Raw genomic sequence first — 25,156 nt, 5'->3', positions numbered from 1 at the left:
ATATTATATTATCTGTTAACCGTCATAACGAGTTATTGTAATTAATATTGTATAGATAAAATAATTAATAATAAAAATAATAAACACCATTGTAGCTCCGCACAGAATCTAAAATACACTATACATGTTTATCTCGTTGTTACTTAAGAAAACATATCCTTAATATTATTCTGTAATATGAAATTTATTTAAAATGTCAGCACAAATATTCAACTAATAAAATATATAATAATAGCCAATAGGTATATTATTGATATTTATTTAATTCGTAGATATATAATTGTATACACGCATAGTATGGTTCACTATACTTCATTTTCAATTTAGCCTTTTAGCTCATTATTACTATGATGTATAGTTTGTTTTAAATATTATATAAAGTTCTACATAATTGAGCCAATAAATGACAAGTTTATCGAATACATTCATACTTTTTTTGTTTTTTAAATGGTCAAGAAAGCAAATTCTAGAAAAAATTTCTTACAAATCTACATTCAAAGTGAAGGTTCTCATTTCAAAATAGAAATTTGTAATACCAAACGATATTTCTTAGATAATCTAATTCTTAAAAAATATCATGATCTATAAGGCCTACATGTACAAAATTCCTAAAATCAGAATTTGAATGAACACAAAATTGACGAATAATATTGATGATGTGAGCATGTTAGCAAGTTAATCACCCTCTATGTTTATAAATAGTCATCCATTTTATATAATATAATATATTAAAAATATGGAGCCAACCAACTCTCGAGTCGGATGTTTTCTAATATGATGTATTTATATATAATTTCTATAAAATGATATGCACGATAAAATTATATTGTACTACTTTAAAAGTTTTTTTGTCAGACACAAACAGAATACGGAGAGTGACCGACAGGGTTTTGGATATTAACCACCGCACGTAAACTACATACATCTGTACTACACGTCTGCTTTTTCAATATTTTTCCAAACATAAAAATCAAATTCCCTAAAGACTAACTTTTATCTCGGACAGCACTGACTGAGAAGTCTCAGTGTATAAACTTTACCTAACTTGGCAAATAAAAACTTTGTGATAAAATAAAATATGTTTCGGGTGTGCCGCGTGTGCATAGAGTAAACGTGAGGATCAGAACATTTCAAATTTCTACGACATTGGTTCAAATTGTTCAAGTATTGACGTATATTCAGAATTCTAAAAATGAGGTTATTGTAAAGATCTTTACAAAGACCTCGAGGTCGTTTTTTTATTAAATAACGATGAGAGTAATTAAGATAAACCATAATATTATATACATTAAATTTAAACAAACAAATTAAAACTACTAAAAAAAAAATCTTAAAACGTACATGTTTTATGATATTTTTCACAGATTTAAAATTGTAACATAACAAAATTGACAGTTTTTAAATGTCTATAATTAATCCACTAATTACATAGGTACACGATATTCAAGTATACTACTATTGTACACTTGAGGTGTATTATAATGATCTGACAAATGAAATATATGTGTTGTAATCAATATTTAAACAAAAGACGCTTTGTATAGACATTTGCATTACAAGTCTAGTATACATGTATTTATTTTTTATTTTTAGTCTCAAAAAATATAAATAAAATGCTATTTCGTTTTTTTTTTTTTTTTTAAAATTCAAAAGAATCAATTTGTAAATCTTATTAGTTTTAGATAAATTGTGATTGTATAAATGTTTGCTCGAGTTAAGTACGTATTTTGTATTTTAAAATATAAATATTTTTTAGGAGTAAATTAATTTGAAAATTAAGATTTTTTTTTAATTTACTTTTGGAAAATATTGAGATTGAGATATAATAATAAAGTTTTAAAAAAATAGTAAATTGTAATACTATTATTATAAAATAATAGTAGCTACATCTTAAACTATTTAGTATCCATAAAATGTTCATACATTTTTTTTCATACGTTTGACCCATAAGTACACCATGTAAAATACTATTATATACTAAACTACATACGCCTGCAGTAGGCCTAAAAAGGAATCGATAAAATAAATAATATATTTACGCGTTGACTGTTGAAAATTCGCCGTTCATGAACAAAAAGCAATAAAACAAAATCTAATGAGACGTCTGAATTATAAAACGAAAACGGGTTTTTTTTTTCTTTTTGATAATTTAATTAATTTTGTTTCCTATCTCGCCGCTTCCTAAGTAAATATAAATATAAGGCACGTGCATGAGGAATATACGCCACGTGCAGCTGCCGTTCAAAGAAAAAAAATAAAGGTCTGTCCCGTGTCTGAGTTCACTTTGCAGTAGGTACGAAGGAGAAAACAAATCAACCAAAACTGATCATGTACATGAATATTAAAAGAAGATAAAAAGAGGGTATCTATGTTCATACACGGGCTTTATATATATATATATATAATATAAATTCGCGTATATGCAGCCCCAGTGCAGTGGTGGTGCGGTGTATTTGTATACGCACAAAAGCTACCCTCGTACCTATAGCGAGTAATATATATTATATGATATCGGAAGCGAATTAATTCACCGGGGGTATGATTTTAAATAAATAAATCCACGACCCGACTCATCAAAGTGGCGTAGTATTTGTGTACTGGTCGCCGTTTTAAGCATCGCGGCGGTAATTTAATTAGAGTTCGTAATCCAATCGCGTTGATTTCGTATATTATGTAAACCGAAGAATATCGCTGAGGAAAGCTCAACAATATAGTATTATCGTGCCGATGAATATTTTTATTATTATTATTTTTTTGTTTTTTTTTTTTAGAACGACATATTTACACGAAAACACTAATCCCGTTGTCGTTTGTTATTTCACATAATATCATACATTAACGATGAGATAAAAGTGAAATTTTCACTTTCAGTAATAAATTCAATCCTCTCATTATAATTATGATGAAATTTAATTATAATCACGATTTCATAGTTCGTAACGTTATTGAGGAATACTCGCCATATATGAATATTATGGCAATCCAAGTGCCTATCAGAAGAACATAATGTTTTCGTGAACTCGATTGAGCGACCAAATAAAAAAATATATTAATATAATAGGTACTGGTTAGGTTATAATAGGTATTGGTTAGTCTAATGACTACGAAATGATTTTGTTATAACTAAACGAACTGGTAATAAGGGTTGGCTTCTTTTTAACCTCAGCACAGTCATAATATAATATTATTTCTTAGGTAGCCAATAGCCCACGAAAATGTCTGCATACAACTGATATAGTTCACTGCAACAATTTACTATCAAACGTCACTTTACGTCAAATCTACTATTTTAGATATTTATACTTTAAGGTGAGTCAGGGGGGGGGGGGGAGAATTAAAGCAACACGATTTTATGTCGTTATTATAAATAACTAAAAAAAAAAAAATTTGCTAGCATAATAAAATATTATATTTGTGGCCTCTATTATCCAACTACCTACTGTAAACATTGAACATTGGTTTTCAATTTTTATTTTTTTACTCAAATATGTATCCTCCATTTTACCCTTTGTTCGGTTAAATTGTTATCGTGATGGCATGTTTCGCATAATGTATTTCGCAATATTATTATCGTCGACCCGAATTCGCTGCAATCGTTTTCGCCGTTCAATTTCCACGCGTTATCTGTCCGTACATCGACCAGTATTTTTCAATTTAATGTTTTCATCGCCGCTAAACACTCACATTATCTGCTAAATATTTATATAATAAAATATTTATACTTATTCGTCCATTGTTTTGTTTTTTTTGACGATTGAATGTTTTCGTGTTGCGGATTCGGTTAAAAAACATTAAAACTTACTGGCTATAGGTTAGGTTAGGTACCTTGCGATTCAAAATTTTAGGCTATTTGGCAGAATTTTAAAGCATTTGAATTTTAATATTTTAATAATACCTTAATTTTTTTCTTATACATTTATGATGAAATACTCGAATACGTACTATATTAATGTTATGTTTTTTTATATTTTTTATCCATGTAAATATGATAAATATTTTTTATTTGTGAGAAAAAAAATTACTTCTGTACTTATAATCTGTCCCAGAAAATATTGTTTCCTACATTTTCACCCAAATCCAAAATAATCCTTGACATTTAAAAATCCAACTTCCAAAATTCATTTTTTAACAGTAAAAGTGAATACGTTTTGTACGTGGAATACTGATTTTGATGTTCTTTTATGGCATCTGAGTAATAATTAAAGTCATTTGAGATAAAATATATTTTGTTCACATGAAATTATAAAATTGTATTACATTTTGCTTGAACTATAGAGTGGGTTGTAAAAATTTAAATTGACATACAAATGTAAAAATAACATTCAAATGCTTCCATGATAAAAATTGTTTGAAATACTTGAATATTATGTGAATTCTGAGTATCTAACTACCTACTAGTAAAAAAGTGTTCTTTACAAGTATATTTTACAAGTTTGGTTTATTCATGGATAAAATAAAATCCTGACTGACTCGTTACGACGACCATTCGCTAGGCAGTTACAAAACTTAAAAAAATTGTACATAAGCACTAATAGATATTGCCGTAATAATAATAATAATCACCATAATCATCTATAATAATAATTGCTTCAAAAAAACATTTTTACATAAACCCGATTGGTTGTTTAATGTTTGTAAGACTTTTTTTTTTTAAATTTTCAGTGATCGTAAAAAAAATATAAAAATATAAGTACCTAATAAAATATATTTTATCCAAAGCAATAACATACGTCGTGCGAGTGACTTATTATTTATACTATACGAAATCGTAAACTGATCAATTGTATTGAAATAAAAAAAAAAGTGCCTCAAATCGAGCGCGCAAGATTTGATCACAGACAGACGTGAAACCAAACTTAAGAAAAGTGTTAATGAATCATTGTGAGGTTAAAATATAATTCACTGTTATTATAATTGCAATTGTTTTTTTTACGGAAACGATAAAAAAATCATATTACACAAATTACGTTTTCGATGCACTGTATGCTAAATAGTTGTTACAGTACCTATTACAGAAATATATTAAGCCATATCTCCTGTAACTCATCGACCATCGTTTAAACCTTAAGGGGCCCAACTCGATAATACTGTTAATTTTAGTTTAAATTATGACCTAAAGTCTTGACAAAATTGAAATTGGTTGACGTTGTCCGATTTTAACGCTGAAAAAAATATTTGAATTCTGTAGAAATATGTCCACAGTACGTATGGGGAACACATTGAACAAAGAATATACTGTTATTTATTTTTTTATTCGTAATCGAAAACTTGAAAATACGGGTTTATCAAATCATCGTTGCAAAGTTAAACTATAAATTTAAATTTAAAACCGTTCCGTACGTATGCAGACGTTTTTCTGCTGGATTCAAATATATTTTCAGAATTATAAAATCAGAAAACGTTAACAAATAAATTTAATTTTGAAAAATGTTAAGAAGTTGCCCTAAAATTCCTAGGTAGTGAATTTTTTACAAATATTGTTATCGAGTTATTTACATGGTATGAGCGTATTCGAGAGTGTCATTAGTCGATCTGTTTGAACCACAAATATTTCATATTATTAATAATTAGTTAACCGCAAAAACATGAATAACGCTCTTAAAACGAACATATTTCCTCTGCGTAAAAAGTGAATTTATTCTTAAAATTTTATTTTATTTCTACATCATTTTCAAAACCCGACAGAAGTCGTGGTGTGTACCGGTATATTATAATATTTTTCGCTCTGTTTTACCAGGTAAGAAACCTGTAACCTATCCAAATAGTATGTAATATCTCCATTTACAATTAACCTTACTCGTCTATTATAAATAATTATAATATAAATTCGGCGACTTTTGTCTATAATATTATACATACAACTGCCGGGATGTGTCACGTGTAGAAGGCCTGGTTCAAGGAAACACGAAAAACAAACTGAATTAGTTGCAATTAGTAATTTATTTGTTTATCTCTGAGTATTAAGATGTCCTTTAAATTATTAAACTTTGTATAAATTACATTGAGCTATATTATTTCGACTTCAAATAAACAAGTAAAGACAAGTTACAGGAGATTGTACAAACTTTAACCAGCGTGTAATAATTTGTCGAAAACTGGAAAGAAAGGCGTACTCTTTCAACTTTTCCATTAGCAATACCTCTGAAATCTTGACCAAAAATGTTTCATTCGATGAAAGTGTAGAAACACAGAATTTTTTCGAGAGGTGCCATTATTAAATTTTCAAACTATATATCTTCAGATTATATTTTAGCGTTTTACATTTGTTATATAAGTTACAACACTTAATTATATTGGTCCACATTACGTCGATATTATAATTTAACACAAAATACGATTCTTAAATTTTTTTTTTGTGCAGTGCTGTTTGCAGTCATAGTCTTTAATTAATTAACCGAATTTCAATTTAGTAAATTTTGTATTATAATATTGCATGTTGACTACAAAATTATATGCCTTAAATGCGAATATTTATGTTATTACCTACGTTCTTATGAAAATATTTCATTGAAAAAAGATATACCTATCAAAAAAAGACTACCTACCTATTTCTAATACTGAAAACTAGGTATTATAATATCTATTTCTCCATATCCCTGATTTAGTATTCATTATATTTTATGCATTGCTAGAACTCTAGAATATTCTAGAATTAATTTTTAAAAAAAATGTTCACCTCTTCACTTGACAAAATATTCGTCTGAAAAATTATCGCGCGTCAAGTCTAAAAATCAGTCTTAACACCCTTAGTCCCTAACAAGACTATTATCTTATAAATAGGTAGTTTATTTTTATTTGCTTATTATTGCATATAAATAATAAAGAATAACTTATATAATTCGAGTAAATGTGCTCATATTTTTACAATATTATTATTATCTATCATCGTACACCTTTTTAACATTCATGTGACCTATCGTATTGATAACGAACTGCAGAAGTCATATAATATACATGTCATTTATTTTCAAAGTATGCGCCTAAGCCAAAAAGGAAACTTATCTTATTTAAAGTTTATTATAACGATCATGAGTGACAGCAAAATTATGCATTTATGCGTATGACGTGTCATTATGCCATGTTGATATGTATCTACCTACCTACTGCAGCAGGTTATCTTGCCCCGTCCATTCTCGTCAAAAACTATTCTTATGATTTTAATATTATTAAATATTTTAAATGATCACTTCCTCAGTCACATACCTAATATCGTATTTAAATATATTTTTGTCGATAACTAAAATTATTGTGTTATCAAATATTATACACACTGCAGATAAACAAAAGACAAAGTGGTAGGTTATAAACGACATCGTCGAGTTAGCTAAAATTTGTTGGTAATTAAAACGATTTTTTTAATTTTCGATGAAGTAAACATAACGCAGGGTGTTAAATGTTAATGAATTCGGCAATACATCGTTTCTGCCAAAAATTTAATAATAAATACAATTTTCTCGTGACATAATACAATTTGATATTATATTATTTTCATTTTGGAAAAAAAATTAAAAATCAATTGTATTAAAACATATTGTTTCAACAAAAATTATACCGTTTGACACTATTTTTTGTACGCAAAGGGTCATTTTTATATTGTTGTCAGAGACGTAAGTCGAAAACAAAGGGGGAAAAATTGAGATAAATATAATATAATCGCCGTATATGCGTATCATAATATAATAGGCGAGAGGAGTCTAAACGGTTGTTTTGTATTCTTCAAACGCGATCGCGTTATTATTTCTTGATGCTTTTTGCATTTAATCGTAGAAAAAAAAAACAAAGAAGAAAAAATTACGAAGGAGAGAAAGAAAACGATGTCGTCACCCCACCACCGCCACTAAATCCTCCGATGGGGGAAAAAACTTAAGGCCTTCTTTTGAATTACATCTCATTTCGTATATAATGTAATACACTAGGAGCGTTTAAAACGGACGTCGTTATTTAATATCGCACACAAATATACAAACAATAAATGCCTACTTCGTGTCGTATATATACATATTGTATGTAAAGCTGAGCCTTTAGGATGACTTTTATTTCGTCGCCACACCGCGAGCTCCGGTATCATGGAAAATGATATTTTACATTAATTTCCTTGGGTAATATTGAAATATACAAACCATTATTATATTGTCCGGACCGTTGTCGGTGGCGGTGAACAATGTGAAACGGTTACGACTTACAAAACAACGCTATAGGTAATGTACGTTTATAAAACGCTATAGATACGAGGTGTCACAGAATGACCAGACAAATAAACAAATTTTAAAAACATAGTATTAGTATATAGAATTTATAGACGCTTGCACTAAAATTAGGTACCATCTTGTTTTACCAACATATATATAACACATATATAATATTTCTATTTTTCGTTGCACCTGCGTGTGCAGGCTAGTTATGTTTATGACCATGTAATCTAATCAGTTTTTATCCGATTGATTAACTATGTCACCTGAAAATAATACACGCCTCGTATCTATATGAAAAAAACATAGGTATAGGTTACCGTGCTCCGATGATCATGCTCACATAACTAATAAAACATAATATAAGTAGTGAGAGTAAACAATATAAAAAACATCACCTACCTCTTTTTGCTCTTCAGTCTTCAGGAATCATATTTATAATTATAAATATTTAAAATTATATTATACAGCTAGTGTCTCACCAGTGTCAGCCTCCATCATACTTTAATTAAAATATAGTTATTATGCTCCCCTTACAACCGGCATTTTAGCTTTTGAGACTTACATCTACAATACTGGTGAACATGAGTAGTAGATATATTCCTACTTTAAACCATTTAACTCTGTAATATATATTTCGACCAGTACCCATTCAAAAATAACGTTTTTAATTTATGAAATATGATAATATTATGTAATTTAGGTAAACAAGAAAATACTATGAACGATTCTAGTAGGTATTTATTCAAAACAAAAATAATATAATAAAAAATTTTTAAAACGAGATCATGTTTTTTTTGTCCTGTACATTTCATGTATATTATGTTACCAATATGATATTCTTATAAAATCCTAAGGTTTATGATCTTTACAATGAATATGTAAAGTATATAATAAAAAAAAGGTGGACAAGTGGGCACCGGTCTGCTGTATAGTAGTTGTCGATCATGTCGTTGTAATGGATGTGTTATATATTTTGAATTCAATTACAAATCATTGCATACGAAAAACGATTCTGAGAGGAGATGTTGTGTCATCCTAGCATACTTAAATAAATAATCTAATTTAATAATTTTAAAAAATTAATAAAAATCGAATATATCTCATGACTATAAATTGCCTTTTATGAATTTCTAACTGAAAAATAATTTACAAGATTTGAAAAATTCAAAAAATTTGAAATATGTCTCATGACTATTATAGGAAGCTCAAAAAGTGTCAAAACAGTTTAAAAATTGTACAATGTATGGAAAATTGTAAGAGTCTACGGTTATTCGTTTTTGAATTACAAACAAAATATCAAAAATCGATAGATGAAAATTCGTTAATTTACCGGTAAAAATCTAATATCGTAAACAATTTAATTTCAAACGCTCATAAGAATTTGGGGTATCTTCTATTAAAATGTCTAATGTTAGCTATGGAAAGAATAACTTTAATGAATTTCTTAATGCTAATTACTTTGAAAATTTTCGATGAATACTGTTAAAATTTGAACTTTAAATGCATACCTATAAAAAAGATAATCGTGCATTTGTATCTTTAATGTTTTTTGACTTTCTATTTAAAGAAACTTAATATGAGGAACCTTGCATTATTGTATGCAACTTATTGTTGTCATTATTGTGAGTTGTGACTCTCTGGCGTAATACAAATGTTATTGTACTTCAGAGAATAGATAATTAAATAAGAAAAAAAACACAGTTATTATCGACGTGGATGGTAAACTGGGTGGACATCACCTACCAATGAGAATTTTTCCAATGCTAAGCGTCGCGTCTTTCTGGATATAGGTTATTTTCTGCAAGATTTTTGAGTGTTGGGTGGGGTTGGTATTGAGGGGAGAAGGGTTTCGCATACATGGGATCTCCGACTTGTATTTGAATAATATATATTGTCACAATATGGCTGGTATAACTTTTCTTTAGTTGTACCCACGAAATAATATCGAGATGTAGTTAAGGGTACGTGTTTACCAAGTTTCGTATATATTATATTCATACAATTTATGTATGAAACATATTCTATTTCAAACTCTCGATACCTACAAATTGAGTTATAATAACGAAGGGCGCAAATGATTAATAAAGCATGGCGCGTGGCATTAACAATGGAAATTATTTGAGTACATGGAACGGGTATTGCAAGTGTTGTACCATTATCAAATTAACGATGACAATTTTTTTCTGGTTCTTAGCATTTTATAAACTCTACTACGATTATAATAAGTCACGATAACAATAATAACACCAGTATATCAATAATAACTGTGTATCAAAATGTATTATGTTCACATTATTTATTCCAAACATATGTGTTAAACGTTTGTATAATAAGTCTATACTCTATAGTAATAATATTATGTTGTTGGTACCTAAGTAATTGGTTAACCATTAGGTAACTATTATAGGTCTTACGCGTTTTAGTAGCACCGTGGCAAAAGAGATCAAAACTGTTTCGTTCTATTTTACAATCACTTGTTAGATAGGTATAAAATATTATTTTTATTTCATTCGACTATTTTCAATGTTTGGTGTGGGCTGTATTTTTACTGGATATCGAAATGTTCAGACGATGCCAGTTATTAGTAATAAATAATGAATACTGTTACTAGTGTTATTATTACATTTTAATTACACCATATATTCAAAGAATTTAGGTACTTTCAAAAGAGTTAAAAAAAACTATTTTAGTGTTTACTTTACTTTAGTTAACTTTTTTTCCACACAAAACTCTATTATTTTTACTAGGTAAGAACTTTTGGTAACACATATACCTGAAAGATGTTTGTTCACTTTTCCGTATAAATAACAATAACTAATAAAAAAGTAACAATAATAATGAATAGCTAGGTAGGTAGGTGTGTAGGTAAGTAGGTAGGTACATATTATAATGTTAAAGTTTAAAAAAAATTTTAATCATCTACATTTATAGGTGATACAATTGATTGGTTAAGTTGAAAATGATTGATTGGTTGGAAAAAATTAACAACGTGTTAGGAGATAATATTATTATTAGTGATGAGCTGCCGGAATGTTGACTGCCCTTCTATGTAATTTTAAATTCAGCATTGCTTGAAAATAACGTTAAGGACCTAAACAAGATTTTCCATGGAACTCATTGGGAAACGTTAATTTTCCATCAATCCTATTTAGACAATGACGGTATTCATGATTATATAAAAATAGTATGTATAATATACAAAAATCAAATGCTCAAATTGTTCAATGCTATCGGAACCAAATTCTTATAAATCTTATTACTGCCGATTTCTAGCACCCAACTGGTTATAGTAATAGTTTATAAATTATGATGTTCCACTTTCTATTTTTTATTTTTCTTCTCGAAAAATTGAAAAAAAATCGATTATTATTAAACAAGACGTCATAAACATAGTACATAATACTAGTGTGATAAAACTACAAAAAATGGACCAACCTACCCACTCCCTTCGAAGTTCGAATCAAACGAACGGACATTAATTGAAAGTCAAAATGTAATTCGATTTGCGGTATAAGAAATATTTAGGGGATATACACCGAAAAATATCAATCATAAAACTATTAATGTTACTAAAAATACCAGACTTATAACATACTTATATATTATAAGTCTATGAAAAATACACAACTTTCAAAAGTGTTTCAATAAGCTTGTAATAATATTTCATTTTGATGTGATTTTATTTTTTACAAAGAAGCCAACCAAATTCTGCACGGATGCCAACAATTAAACGACAAAAGTATAAAATATGAATTTATTTAATTGTAATTCCGGTGCCGAAAGTCAGTTGTAACTTATTATACTCTGCGTATAACGTTACCTACCCGAACAATAATTATACCCTGCCGATGCAACCGTAGAATAAAAATGATAATTAATTCGAATCGCTTTAAAAACCAAAAGTATATTATATTTTAATATGCCTACATCTAGTATAGGCAAGTGGTTAAAAACCAAACATTTTTTTCATATCTATTATAGTTCATTCTATACGTTGATGTGTAAAATGTATCTTTCTTTAGAAGAAATATTGAGATTATGTAAGCTACTCCAAAATGTATGTTACCATCACGACATTTGGTAATTTTAAAACATTATGCCATAGATCTCTGTGATTTTCCTGGTCGATTCATGACCGCATCGATGTTAGTTAAAAGTACAAGTAGTTCACCACATAGCCGACACTCGTAAATAGCTTTAGATAAGAAATATTTTGTTCACAATTTTGGATAACTTTGCTAATCACATGATTATAGACTGGGTTCCTTTACTCGATTAAAGAACAATTAAAAATATTTTAATATGCGAGAATCCGAGCTGAACATTGGACTTAGTATTATTGATATTGTCTATGTTTGTACGCGAGGGCCTATTAAGACGACAAGTAACAAAAATTCATTCGAAAGGGCATATGATAACAAATAGTTCCTCCCGAACGAAACAGCCCGTTTATTCTAAGCGCGGTTAAAATTGTTCGGGAAAATAACTTTGAAAGGATTTTTTTGTCGACCTTGAAAAGGAATTTAAGTTATAAATAATTTAAGGTAACAATAATACAATGGGAAGTTAAAATAAAATCTATCTCTGCCCATTTACATGTTGAATTTAGAAAGAAAAATGTAATTCAATCCATGTATGTTGAAGTCCCACGATAATATTAAAAATATTACCTGTGTCTTATTGTGCTACCTAGTAACTAAATATGGATTCAATAACAATGAGGGAATGACAACACATCTTGTCAACGTGAACGGTCATTAAAAATTTATGTAAAATATGAAAATCCACCCGCAAATTGAAGAAAATAAATATTTTCAGGTTATTAGTAATAATAAGACTTTTTGGTATTATCAAGAATAAAATGTTATTTTTTTTTTCTTGTGACGGGTATTTTTCATTTTCTTTAAATTATGTCAATATACGTACCTACGCGTTGTACATATTATTATTTCTTGTAATATTTTATTTGCCTTCCCGGAGTATTTCTCAGAACGGCCTATTTCCAATCTTTTTGATGGAAACGTTGTATAATAAAGTACCTATCCCCAAAAAGTAATATTTGCGTATAAATAATTTTTATTCAAAAGGTATTAATTCCGGATACATTACCTTAACCTTTTCATATTATATTACAACTTTGATACATTTTAACAATAATAGTGAACATATTTTGTGAAATACATGAATGCTCACATCTCTGAAAGGGGATTTCTATTATATTTAGAGTTTGAAAAGATCTTTTTACTAACTATTTCTGATTTTTTTTTTGTGAAAATTATGATAAAAATAACGTTTTTATAATAACAAGCCAAATTTATGACTGTAAATTTTATTTAGAATAATATTGTAAACACATTATTGACGATGACAACAATTTTGGATTCGACGGCAAAATAATATTACCTATGTCATTTAACAAAATTTATTTCTAAATATAAATGTAGTTTCTATCAAAATAGGATATTCTAAAGTTGGCCATCAAAACGGTTTATCCACTGTTTGGCAAAAATTGTGCATTGTCATATTTTTTTAAATCGTTTAAAAATGTAAGCACACGAAATTATAATTTAAGAAAATAAGAGTGAATATTTCCTAGAAAAAATGAATGTATTAATTAAGTATCAGAAGATATTGGCTGTAGGTTAGGTATGAGAGGAACTCAAAGAAGTGAAAGCGTCGTAACATAATCAGAATGTATTTTTTTTTAATATTTTGATTCGCGTATGTTGGGGCATAAAAGAAAATCAAATTTACGTGTACCGGAATTTTTTTTTTCGTTACCAAATTTCGACAATTAGTCGATTGACAAGACCAGAAAAAAATTGTAAAATACCAAATTTTCATTTACTATATTTTTTTTTTAAACAAACATTTCGTTATTATTATTTTTTCTTTTTTAATATATTAGGTATAAAATATAATACTCGATAATAGACCGTTCATAAATCGGACCCTCGCGATAAACTACGTGACTTACGATGACGGTAATCGTGTGTTCGAAATCGAGCCGCGATTTCACAGTGGTTTTAATAATATTAATATTATTACGTAGGTACTCACCGATCTCGAAACACTCGGCGCAGCGGCGAATACGGCGAGGACCGTTGCGATCGCGACCATCCGTTGTCGGAACGTACCCATGGCTCTGCTGCTGCTGGTGCTGTGCTCTACGGATGTGTATCAGTGGTGGTGTCCGTGGAATGACTGCGAGCACGGTCGGTGGTCGGCAAGCGAGATAAGACCGCGTCGGGGGCGGTTCGGCGGGGTCGCGCGCAGAGGGTGGGTGGCAGGCGCGATAGGTGGCGCGATGAGCGGTCCGCCTAAATCTAAAATGACGGAGACGAGCCGAGTACATATTTCAGGTACGTTGTGATACAATTTATTGAACAAGTGCACGAATTTCGTAATAATATACATGTTATATTATGAATGTGAAGCCAGGCGGGGATAGGCAGCCTTACACCCTAATTTTGAAAAACAAAAAAAATTAACATTATCTTGTAGAGTAGGTGTCTAGAAAATAAGATGGTCACTATGTGTTAAAATTGAATTCAATGATATAAAATCATTTTATATGAAAAACGATTTTGATCGAAGAAGGTTATTATTTGTGTATAATGTTATACAATATAATAATATACTTTAAAGGTTTCAAGTGGCTACCTATACCCACAAATAATATTTTTGAATTGCAACAAAATAACTATAATCGTTATTCCTTGTTTAATATTTGATTACGTCCTTGCTTAAACTTGTTATGAAATCTTGTTTTAAATTTTAAATTAAACATTTTATACATTTTTAACTACAAAATAACTAGCAAATTATCAAGATGTTTAAGAATTTTGAATTTTTCTCAAAAATAGAACTTTAAACGCTTATAAAAAAAAAACCGTGAATATGTATATATATATTATTTTTCAACTGCTACTAAATAATTTATGAAGAACCTTGTATTGAATTTTCAAAACGATATTTATCAAATATAAATTTTAAAAAATGTATAAAAATTGAATTTTTTTTATGCATAATTTCGTATACAAAACGAGGTAAAATATTTTTGAAACTATATTGTGTACAGAAAATGCTAATATACGACACTTATGAAAACTACTGAGAATTTTCAATGTTTACCTCTCAAATACATCAACTAGATTCACTTTCTCAACAGAAAAAGTACGGTGTTGAAAATTGAAGCATTTTACTGCACAAAGGACTATGTCAGACAAAAAAATAATAATAATAAAAAAAACAAACATCAATGTAAGATCATTATATCCATCGATCCATTCGAATCTAAAGTCAAATTTAATAACTACACACATATAATATATTTGAATTTGCGATGTATCTCCATATGACCAATTAGTTGTTATTTGTTTGATTCCCACTAATTTATAAAGCGCCAAATATCTGATAATCATTGCCCGATAATCGCTGGGATGGATATATACATTTTCGCATTAATCGATGAAGAAAATAACTTAAAACTATTATGAAAACAATATTCCTTAAAATAACAATTTGAACTTCCTGATTTACACTTACATAAAGCTCATAAAATATATGAATATCATATTCACTATAAATTACACGAAATTTTAAAATGCAAAGTCAAAGTTTCATATTTGAAGTATATTGTGAAACAAATAGGGTATGTGAAACAAATCATGTACTCTTTTAATGCATTTTCCTAAGAGCACCCAAAAAATAATTCACTTTGCATTTAAATCCAGGCACTACTCTTAATAATTATGAATTAAACCCCCATGCCACCCAGAATTTAACAATCATTATACAATAATTGCTCATTAATATTTGTATTAAAAATATAAAAACAAATTAACCACAAATTAACCACAAATGGCATAAATTATGAAGGTACTAAGCACGCCAAAGCCGACCCCTCTAGCACTAACTCGCCCATGGGGCTATGCGACATTGTTTGCTGGTTTCATTATAAGTCGACACTAAGTCAGCCCCCCAACACAAAAATATAGATATCTGTTACAGTATGGAGTTGCAAATTATAAAAATCATGTTGCAAATAGTTGCAAAATATTGACATAGGCTTGTCGCGGATCGGGTGAAGTCGGGGGGCTAGGTGAAGTTGGGCCCCCTAAAAGTAAATCGTTGATTGCGGTGAATGTATGGAGTTGACAATTTCCAAAAGCGTGTTGCAAATAGTTGCAAATAAGTTGCAAAATATTGGCATAGGTTTGGAGCAGATCGAATAAAGTCGGGGGGCCAACTTCACAGACGTGTGAAATTCAGCTGAATTTTCAAACTTGTTCACCATGACTTGAGTTACTTTTGGTTATTGGACCTTGTGTGTCATATTTGTATGTTTAGACCAAAGTTCAAAACGGTACCCAACAAATCAGCATTTCAAAATGCTCACATTTTTTTAGTTTTTTTTATTTGTTTGCCCAAAAAGCATGAAAATTTAATACAGGCTCCTGATATATTGATATAATAGGAGTTGAAAAATATTAAAAATACATAGGCACAATTTTTTTTTATAAGCTTTTAAAGTTCAAATTTTGACAACATTTATCAAATTTATAATTTATTAATTATTTTGTAGTTAAAAATGTATAAAATGTTTAACTTTTATGGCTAAGGATTGAAAATTAAAAACAAGGTTCCACGTAAATAAGTTATTTATAAATTAATTTATTCACAATAATATCATCAAATATACTTAGTAATAATAATAATATAGGCTGACTGATCGTCTTCGCTCAGAATCGTTTTTCTTATAGAATGATATTATATCATTAGATTCAAATTTAACACCATCCATTACAGTGACCCGCTTGTAACCTACTGTACAGCAGAGCGACACCCACTTGCCCATCTTTTTAATGATTATGACCGTAAACACCACCCTGACGGCTAACAATTTCATAGTTACTCTCATTTTATATTAGAGTTTCCAACTTGATAAACGAATTGCATATTGTGTTTTATTTTTTAATTGCTGTATCCTCTGTTACTTAACAATTAATATATTCATTTGAAATTTTCGTAAGTTCTATTACTAGTGAGTATAACGATGGTGATATAAAGAACTAAATTTACAATAAGATTTACACGTAGGTAGGTAGGTACAATTTAGTATTTAAACCATTCTTCTCAACACCTTATTATTCAAAAACTTTTGACAGTAAATGTATAGCTACCTATTATAATTATAATAATAGTATTTTTGTTTCACTTAAATTCATAGTTAGTTCGATGCTTAAATAAATAAATGCCCATTATTTTAAAGCAAATCTAATGACTGAGAATAAAAGTTTATCAGCGATAGCCGATAGAACCATAATAATGACGTATCTATTGACGATATTGTATAGTAAAAATGTAAAATACATAGATAGGTACCGTATGACAAATAAATCTCAAAATAATAATAATAACAATAATCACAAAATTGGCGTACCTATAGCAAGAGAAAAAACTGTCGACTAAACTTAACGTCCAAAAGACATTTTATATTTTTATCTATAAAATATAACATGTACATTCCTAACGTATAAAAACACTACATTTCATGGAAGTTTGTTTAACAATTTAATTATTTAAGTACCTCGGAGAAGAAAATGTAAGTAACAGTAGAGTTACTATTAAAGTTCCTATTTTCAAGTTTCAAAGCCAGCAGCTATATAAAGCAATACCTAATCAATATTTCCTCTGAGAAAATCGTTAATAATAAAAATGAAATGTCAAGTCACAATTCGACATATGCAACGAATAAGGCAGTTACTCAATTTTCACTACTTTTCAGTAGAAGCAAATTAAAGTTTAAATTACAATTCTTATTCTTATATTATTTGGATTTTATTGAAACTTACACAACATTTTATTTGTGTATCACTAAATATGGCCTGATATCAATTTCATTAAAGTTTGGATTTTCCTGGGTTTTCCTTGAGTTACTTCCTTTCACAAAAAGAGTTAACTCAAGTTACCACCATTTACAGGGATAAAATATGACCAATATAAAGCAGTAACTTCTTCTTTATTAATATAAAACAAAATACAAAATATCTTTTTCAACCTTGAAAATAATATAAAATAATAATAATAATATTATAATAGTAAAATGAATGATAATTTAAAATAATAAATGATAATAATAGTAAAATGAATGATAATTAAAAATATTATTATATTATTGTATTATCATTAACAATACATTTACAGTACAGATCCTTCTTATTTTTAAAATACAAAATGTAGTAGTAATTAATAAGAATATGGAACTTTAATGATATTATTTAAGTCATTTTTTTTGATTTGAGATTTTCATAAAATGAATAAGTTTTAGGTATAAGACCCTTTTTACAAAGAGATAAAAGGTTTTGGATTTTTGCTTCTTCTATACACAGCTGTTCTTTATACGCTCTTATGGGAATTATGCGTTTGTCATATCAGCCTCTTTCTCTTTTTTTTTATAATATTAAATCTGTATGGAATCTGTTGAACTTAAATTGTACTTTATCTGAATCACATAAGGAAATTCATAATTAACAGACACCTCTTTTATATTATTCCACTTGATTAATGTTTTTTCATCAGAATTTTTCCAGTTGAATATTTTATTCTCAACTAGTGGTTTAAAATCCAAGAAATCATTGTAAGACATTTCAAAAACAGTATAAGGTTCACCTTTTACTTTAGCACATCGAATTAATGTGACCCATTGATCAGGCATGTAAATTATTTTACCTCTTTTGGCATTTTCAATCACAGCATGCATATAATCACCCTCATTTTGGGTGTGACCACGTTCTAAAAACCGATGAGTTATTTTAAGTTTTAAAGTGTGTGAGGCATACTCCCACATAGAATAAACATAACAGTTACGGTTCTGTCCACCACAGTTATCTGAATAGAATACAACTTCCTTAATACCTAGATCTTTGATTATTTTTAAAAACTTATATAGACAAGTTGCAATTTCATTTGAATCTCTATTACCCTCTGACTGATGCCACACAAAACAGTATCCATGTTTCTTTCCAATATCAAAGATGATGAAATTGTACGTAGCGAATTTACGTTTATAATAAAAACTACTAACATCACCCTGGGGTGTGATGAGAACTTTTTCAAGATCAAAAACTGCAACACAAAATTATTTGTCATTTTCACTTCTTACTTTGTCAAAATTCTTTTTTTCTCTAGCAATAGTTTTATTTTCAATATGTTCATTATACAAATCTTTTTCTGCCTCTTTTTCTTCGGTACTGAGCATCCTGTACCTTTCACAAACATCACATAAATCTTTCTTTGGCTTATGAAAACTATAATTATATTCATTAAATACATCTGTATACTGACGTAATGTTGTGTTTTTTGTTTTAATAACCACATCCTTCATATAAATCCATTCTCGAAACAACCTATGCATCTTTGATATAGTTAAAATACTTTCTAAATATTGTTTTTTTGTATTTTCTCTGTTATAGTGTGATTCTATTACTGGAAAATTATTTAAATGTTCACAGACATTATTTTTTAACTCATCTGGAATTTTGTTTGGTCGGGTTGTATGTCTTCCTCGGCTATCAGGTAAAGTTGTCACAGTATTTTCAAGCTTCTTAGAAACTGTCAGACTTTGTCAGAAATTGACAATGTATTGAGGAACATAGTTTGTCATACTTGAATTTCAGTGTCATTTTTAATATTAAAATAATATTTCCTGGAATATTTTCTCCGTTCATTATTTTCAGTAACTGTAATTTGTTTTTTTGGGATTATTTTGACATGTTGTCCAATCAAATCCCACTGTCTAGTATGATCCCCAAGATTCCAGTAAGCCTCAAATATCTTTACACGGATTTCTTCATTAATTTTATCACTACATTTTAAACGTCATTTTAATGAGCAAGGTGGTTTAATTTTTTTCCCTGAAATTAATTTACCATTCCTATTTAAGAATTTAAATATATTATAAAATATAAAATAATACTTACTTCCATATTGTAATATTTATTGTTAACTGTTTCCCTTTGAACATAAAATTAAAAAGAAATCAAACAATTTCTTAAATGTACAATAACAAAACTATGAATCGTACTAATTAATAATTATTAGTCATAATTATTTATAATAATAATATTATAATATTATGATAATGATTATCATATTATCATTGTTGCTATTAACATCAAGACGAAATTGGAAATTAATTTTAGTAGTCTTTGTTTAACCTATTAATAAATAATAAAAATATAAAATATTATAGTATTATAGGTAATACCAACCATTAAATAATATTATTAAATTGACTTTATTAACTATTATTGCATTTTAAAAAGATAAACAGTGATAACAATATTATAATATTAAGTATGTTATAAAAATATAATAATTATAATATTATATTATTATAATATAATTATTTTACACGCGGTTACTACTTACTTCCTAGAAAGAAAAAAACATTCCGAAGAAAAAAGAAGTAACTCAATTTACGTCCATCTTGGATGGTAAAAATGTATTTTATGACGACGTAACTCAAGTTTCTTCTTTTTTCGTGGAATTTCACTATTTCCAACTATTTTTAGATCCTGTTTTACTCTGTTCACAATCATGATACAGTTACTGCCGTTTTCGTAGGAGATAGAGCGAAAAATGTCTATAACGCCATAGCAGTAACTCAATTTGTGTATGTCGAATTATTTCACATAGGTAGATCATAATAATATTATTTTAACGAGACGAAATACATATTCTTATAGTATTACTAGCGCTCTCCTGCGAACTACATCGGCAGACACAACAGTATATTATTATGAATTAGATGGCGCGCAGTCCGTCTACGTACGTCTTTTTACCGGTACCAGCCGTTTTTCCCGAATCGAAATTCCCGAATGAATTTTTTCCCGAATGGTATTTTGCCCGAAAATCTGAAAACCCGAAAACCTTTTTTCCTGAATACGTTTTTCCGGACGGTTATTGTTCCCGAAATAAAAAATTTCAAAATTTAATTAATAGCATATTGTCACGGTTCATTACTGCTGATTTTAATACATACCAGGAGCTACAATTTCTGAGGGCGATCGCACATAATATTGTTTTGTAAGTAATATTATATTGTTTATTTTATTTTAGATTCTGATGGTGTTTATTTATTTTTTTTTATTTTTTTTATCCTGTATACAAAATTTCTACCAGATGGAGTGCTTCGATTTCAACATATTATAGTACCTTACCTTTTAGCAAATTGGATCAAGATGGTACTTTAAAGAGGTCATTTTTTAATTTTCTCAATAGTTATTTAATACCTTAATGGCACGTGAAAAACTACTGACAATTTACGAAAATTTACGAAAATGGGATTTTAATTTCTAACGATTTGTGTATCACAGTAGCAACAAATACAAATTATAAATAATATTATAATATTAATTCTCATTAAAGGCTATAATAAATAATAGAAATTTAAAAAATCCAGACTGATCAACCGTCTTTGCTCAGAATCGTTTTTCTTATACAATGATATTATATATTTATATCATTGAATTCAAGTTTAATACAATCCATTATACAATGATCCACTTATAACCTACTGTACAGCAGAGCGACATCCATTTTTATACACATCCATACACATTATTAATTGTGAATCAATCGGATCGAGAATTCCTTCCCGAACAATCGGATGTATCATTAACATGCATAAGAATGGTAAAATCTCAAAAAACACAAAACACCACTGATAACAAATCTTGATATTACATATGACCCGCGTACATAGACAACATATTATTATAATAATATAGTAAGGCCTCAGTATAAAGTATTTAAAAAATATATATTATTTATTTTTTTTTTATTAATTATATCATATTACATTGTATAACGATAAATGCTAAATTCTTCTGTCAATGATTGGCGTTGTCGTAATAATTAGTGCTGAATTCCAGTTATAATAATTATATTAATCATTTTTAAATTTTACTATACTTTTAGTCTAGGGTGGTTGGAAAATTTGTTTTAATTTTTTGAATACATGTTATATCTTTACTCATATGTTGCATAACCACAAAACGAGTATTTTGATTAAGCTGTATCATAATTTTGAAATAAATTTTTAATAGTCCCGAGCAAAATCCTTAGGAAAGCCACCAATTTTCGAAAATGTCGTGATATTTGGGAATCCTTTTTCTAGCTAAAATAAAATTTGAATGTAACTATGAGTTATAATTATGGCGATCAGATATTTAAAAAAAAGAAGTACAATGCCCATAGGTTTTACAATACAACATATTATTATATTATGTATGGATATAATATACAATACAAATTTATTTAATTTATTTAAAAACAATTAACTTATAAAAGGAACAAATATTAATATTTTTAATAATTACAATACCATAGTTATAATACCTATATATTAATACTGAAATCTACGAATATGTATGAAGTACTTAGGTTAGGTTAAGATACTTTATAATAAACTAAAAATAATACAGAAAATTTAAAATTTGTGATAAATTAAAATAAAATAATTTTATTTCACGAACAACAATTAAAATCTGACAATATTTATATAGCAATTACTTATTTCTACAAATATATTACTACAAATGAAGAGTTCGAGCATAGGTGTAACTATAATTTTTTGATTAGTGGGGGGTTGAGTGTACTGATGAACTTAATTGAACAATTTGCAATATGGGATGGTTGGGAGTTACTCTTGGCTCTGCTTACAAAAGTAACAACATTCAACATTGGTATCATTTAAATTAAAACAGATACACAGGAATATTCTGAGTTCAACAAAAATAAATAGGTGCTTACTTTTAACACACACAATGTCATGTCATCTCTTGACTTATCTCTTGGGTCATATTTTTCGTGTACGTACATTTTGACAACATTATGATAGTCAACTTTTAGAACCCATGGTGATCCTTGACATACCTATTTAGACGTTTATAAATTAGTTGCTTAAGAATTTAAAATGTTTTTGTGGATAATAAATTATGTAGGTAATTAAATACAATTGAAATGCAACGAAGTTATACTTACTTTTATATTAGTTACATTTTTTCCATAAAAACAGTGACCAGCTGTCAATAACAACAATTTTTTTATTAATGTACATTGTACCTGTGCAACTTGAAACTAACGTGCTACTTTCATGTATTTTCAATAGAATAAACATTACGTACGGATATTCTATGGAATTATATATTTCGCCATTGTATATAAGTCCATTATGGAAGTAAGAAGTTGATATACTTACAAATAATGCCACTATAATCAACAGTAATAAAATTATTGATAAAGTCATCGTTTCTAAAAATAATTAAAATAATTTGCATTTATATTATTATTATTTGTGTATAACAAAAGGTTGTATTATAAATATTTACAGTTTGTGACTGCTCGAACATATCACTCATGTATCGAGAGTCATGTGGCCGCCTAGAACATTTTCACGTTCGCCAACCACGACCCGAGATCCGAAAGCCGGAATGCCGTGGATTTTTTAATATATAAGCTTAATGAGAGTGGGGTACATTTGGACCAGTAATATGATGGGTGACCAACAATGAAAATGAAAAAAATCTCAATTTGGGGAAATATATATATATATATATGTTTATTTTATTTGAATAATAAGTTAATTTGATAACGAGAAAGCCAACTGGCATAAAACTCGGTCAGAGTAAAATAATATTGATGGATACTTGTTATATAATAAAATAAATAATAATATACAAAATAAGAGACACCTCCACAACGTTCCGGCCGGCTCCGACCAAGCGGTTACCGGCGGGCGAAGTAATAATAATAACATCATTTCTTAATAATAATAAGAACAATGATAGCGTAAAAACACCGTTTAACAATAAATAATACTCATCGCACGGTTCCGACCAAGCGGTTTACCGGTGGGAGAAATAATTATAATTTACCATAAAGTACCGGCCACGGTGAAAATAATAATAATAATATATCCAAAACATTACCAATTTAGCAGGAAGTTGTTCCAACTGTCTATTTGTCGTCCAGTGTGCCGCCGTTGTCCAAACCGTCTATTTGTCGTCTAGTGCGCCGCCCACGACTCGCCGTGGAAAAAGTTATTACGTTCCGAATTAATTAACTCCAAAAAAAATTTATATTTTAAAAACTGTAAAAAATAAACTACTTGTCTTAAATAATACTTTTAACCATCAACATTTTTCTAAAAATTAGATTTACAAATAAGCTATATTGAATTTTTCCAAAAAAATTGTATAAAATAAGTTACTGCTTTGTAAATCGTCAGATTTTTATCGTTTTGAAATTAATTATATTAACTTTTTATATAAGAAATTAAATAATATAATAATAAATTGATTATAAATAGATTATTATAAATTAGAGATGAATATATATAATAACTTACAATTTATATTTGTATATTTATATTTATTTAATATAGAGGTCAATTATATACCAAAATATCTACTTCATACATACACGTACATTTCTTAATATGAAAAGATTATTATATATTATTATATTTTTATTTAGCTAAAAATACCATTCAAAAATGTGCGAGTATTATATAAAAATTGGTGGCAAACCGAAAGACTTTGAAAATTATAAACGCCTAGAATGTACATGTATTGGACTTGGTAGAATAAATGAAAACGAAACAGACTATAATGGAAGAATGATGACCACTAAGGTCAAACATGGTCCACAGGCTTGTAGAACATAATAAAACAAATTATTTATTTATTATCTATAGATTTTATAGTTTATTCAAATATAGACCTGATATGGAATTGCATTGGGGTGAATATTTGTGTTCGACTGCGGATCGTCGGACGATAATATGTGTGGGAGACAGCGGTGGTCCAATGATTTGCAATAACAGGCTTTATGGAGTATGCAGTTTTTATTTTAATCACGTACATGGACATCCACTATATTGTGGTGGTCCTGAC

At 28.4% G+C, this 25,156-nt stretch overlaps 1 protein-coding gene across 1 annotated transcript in view; it reads right to left on the bottom strand.

Annotated features, from left to right (window-relative positions):
• Nucleotides 1-14,407, bottom strand: part of LOC132934775 (uncharacterized) — a 303,914-nt gene extending 289,507 nt beyond the window's left edge. Inside the window, exon 1 of the mRNA XM_061001118.1 lies at nt 14,253-14,407. Within this exon, the coding sequence (XP_060857101.1) occupies nt 14,253-14,333 (81 nt within the window). The 5' untranslated portion in view covers nt 14,334-14,407. The remainder of the gene's footprint in view (nt 1-14,252) is intronic.
• Between the last annotated feature and the right edge of the window lie 10,749 nt (nt 14,408-25,156).

Source organism: Metopolophium dirhodum, chromosome 1 (assembly GCF_019925205.1).
Source record: "Metopolophium dirhodum isolate CAU chromosome 1, ASM1992520v1, whole genome shotgun sequence".
Taxonomy (NCBI): Eukaryota; Metazoa; Arthropoda; class Insecta; order Hemiptera; family Aphididae; genus Metopolophium; species Metopolophium dirhodum.
This window is presented reverse-complemented; position numbering and strand designations above follow the sequence as displayed.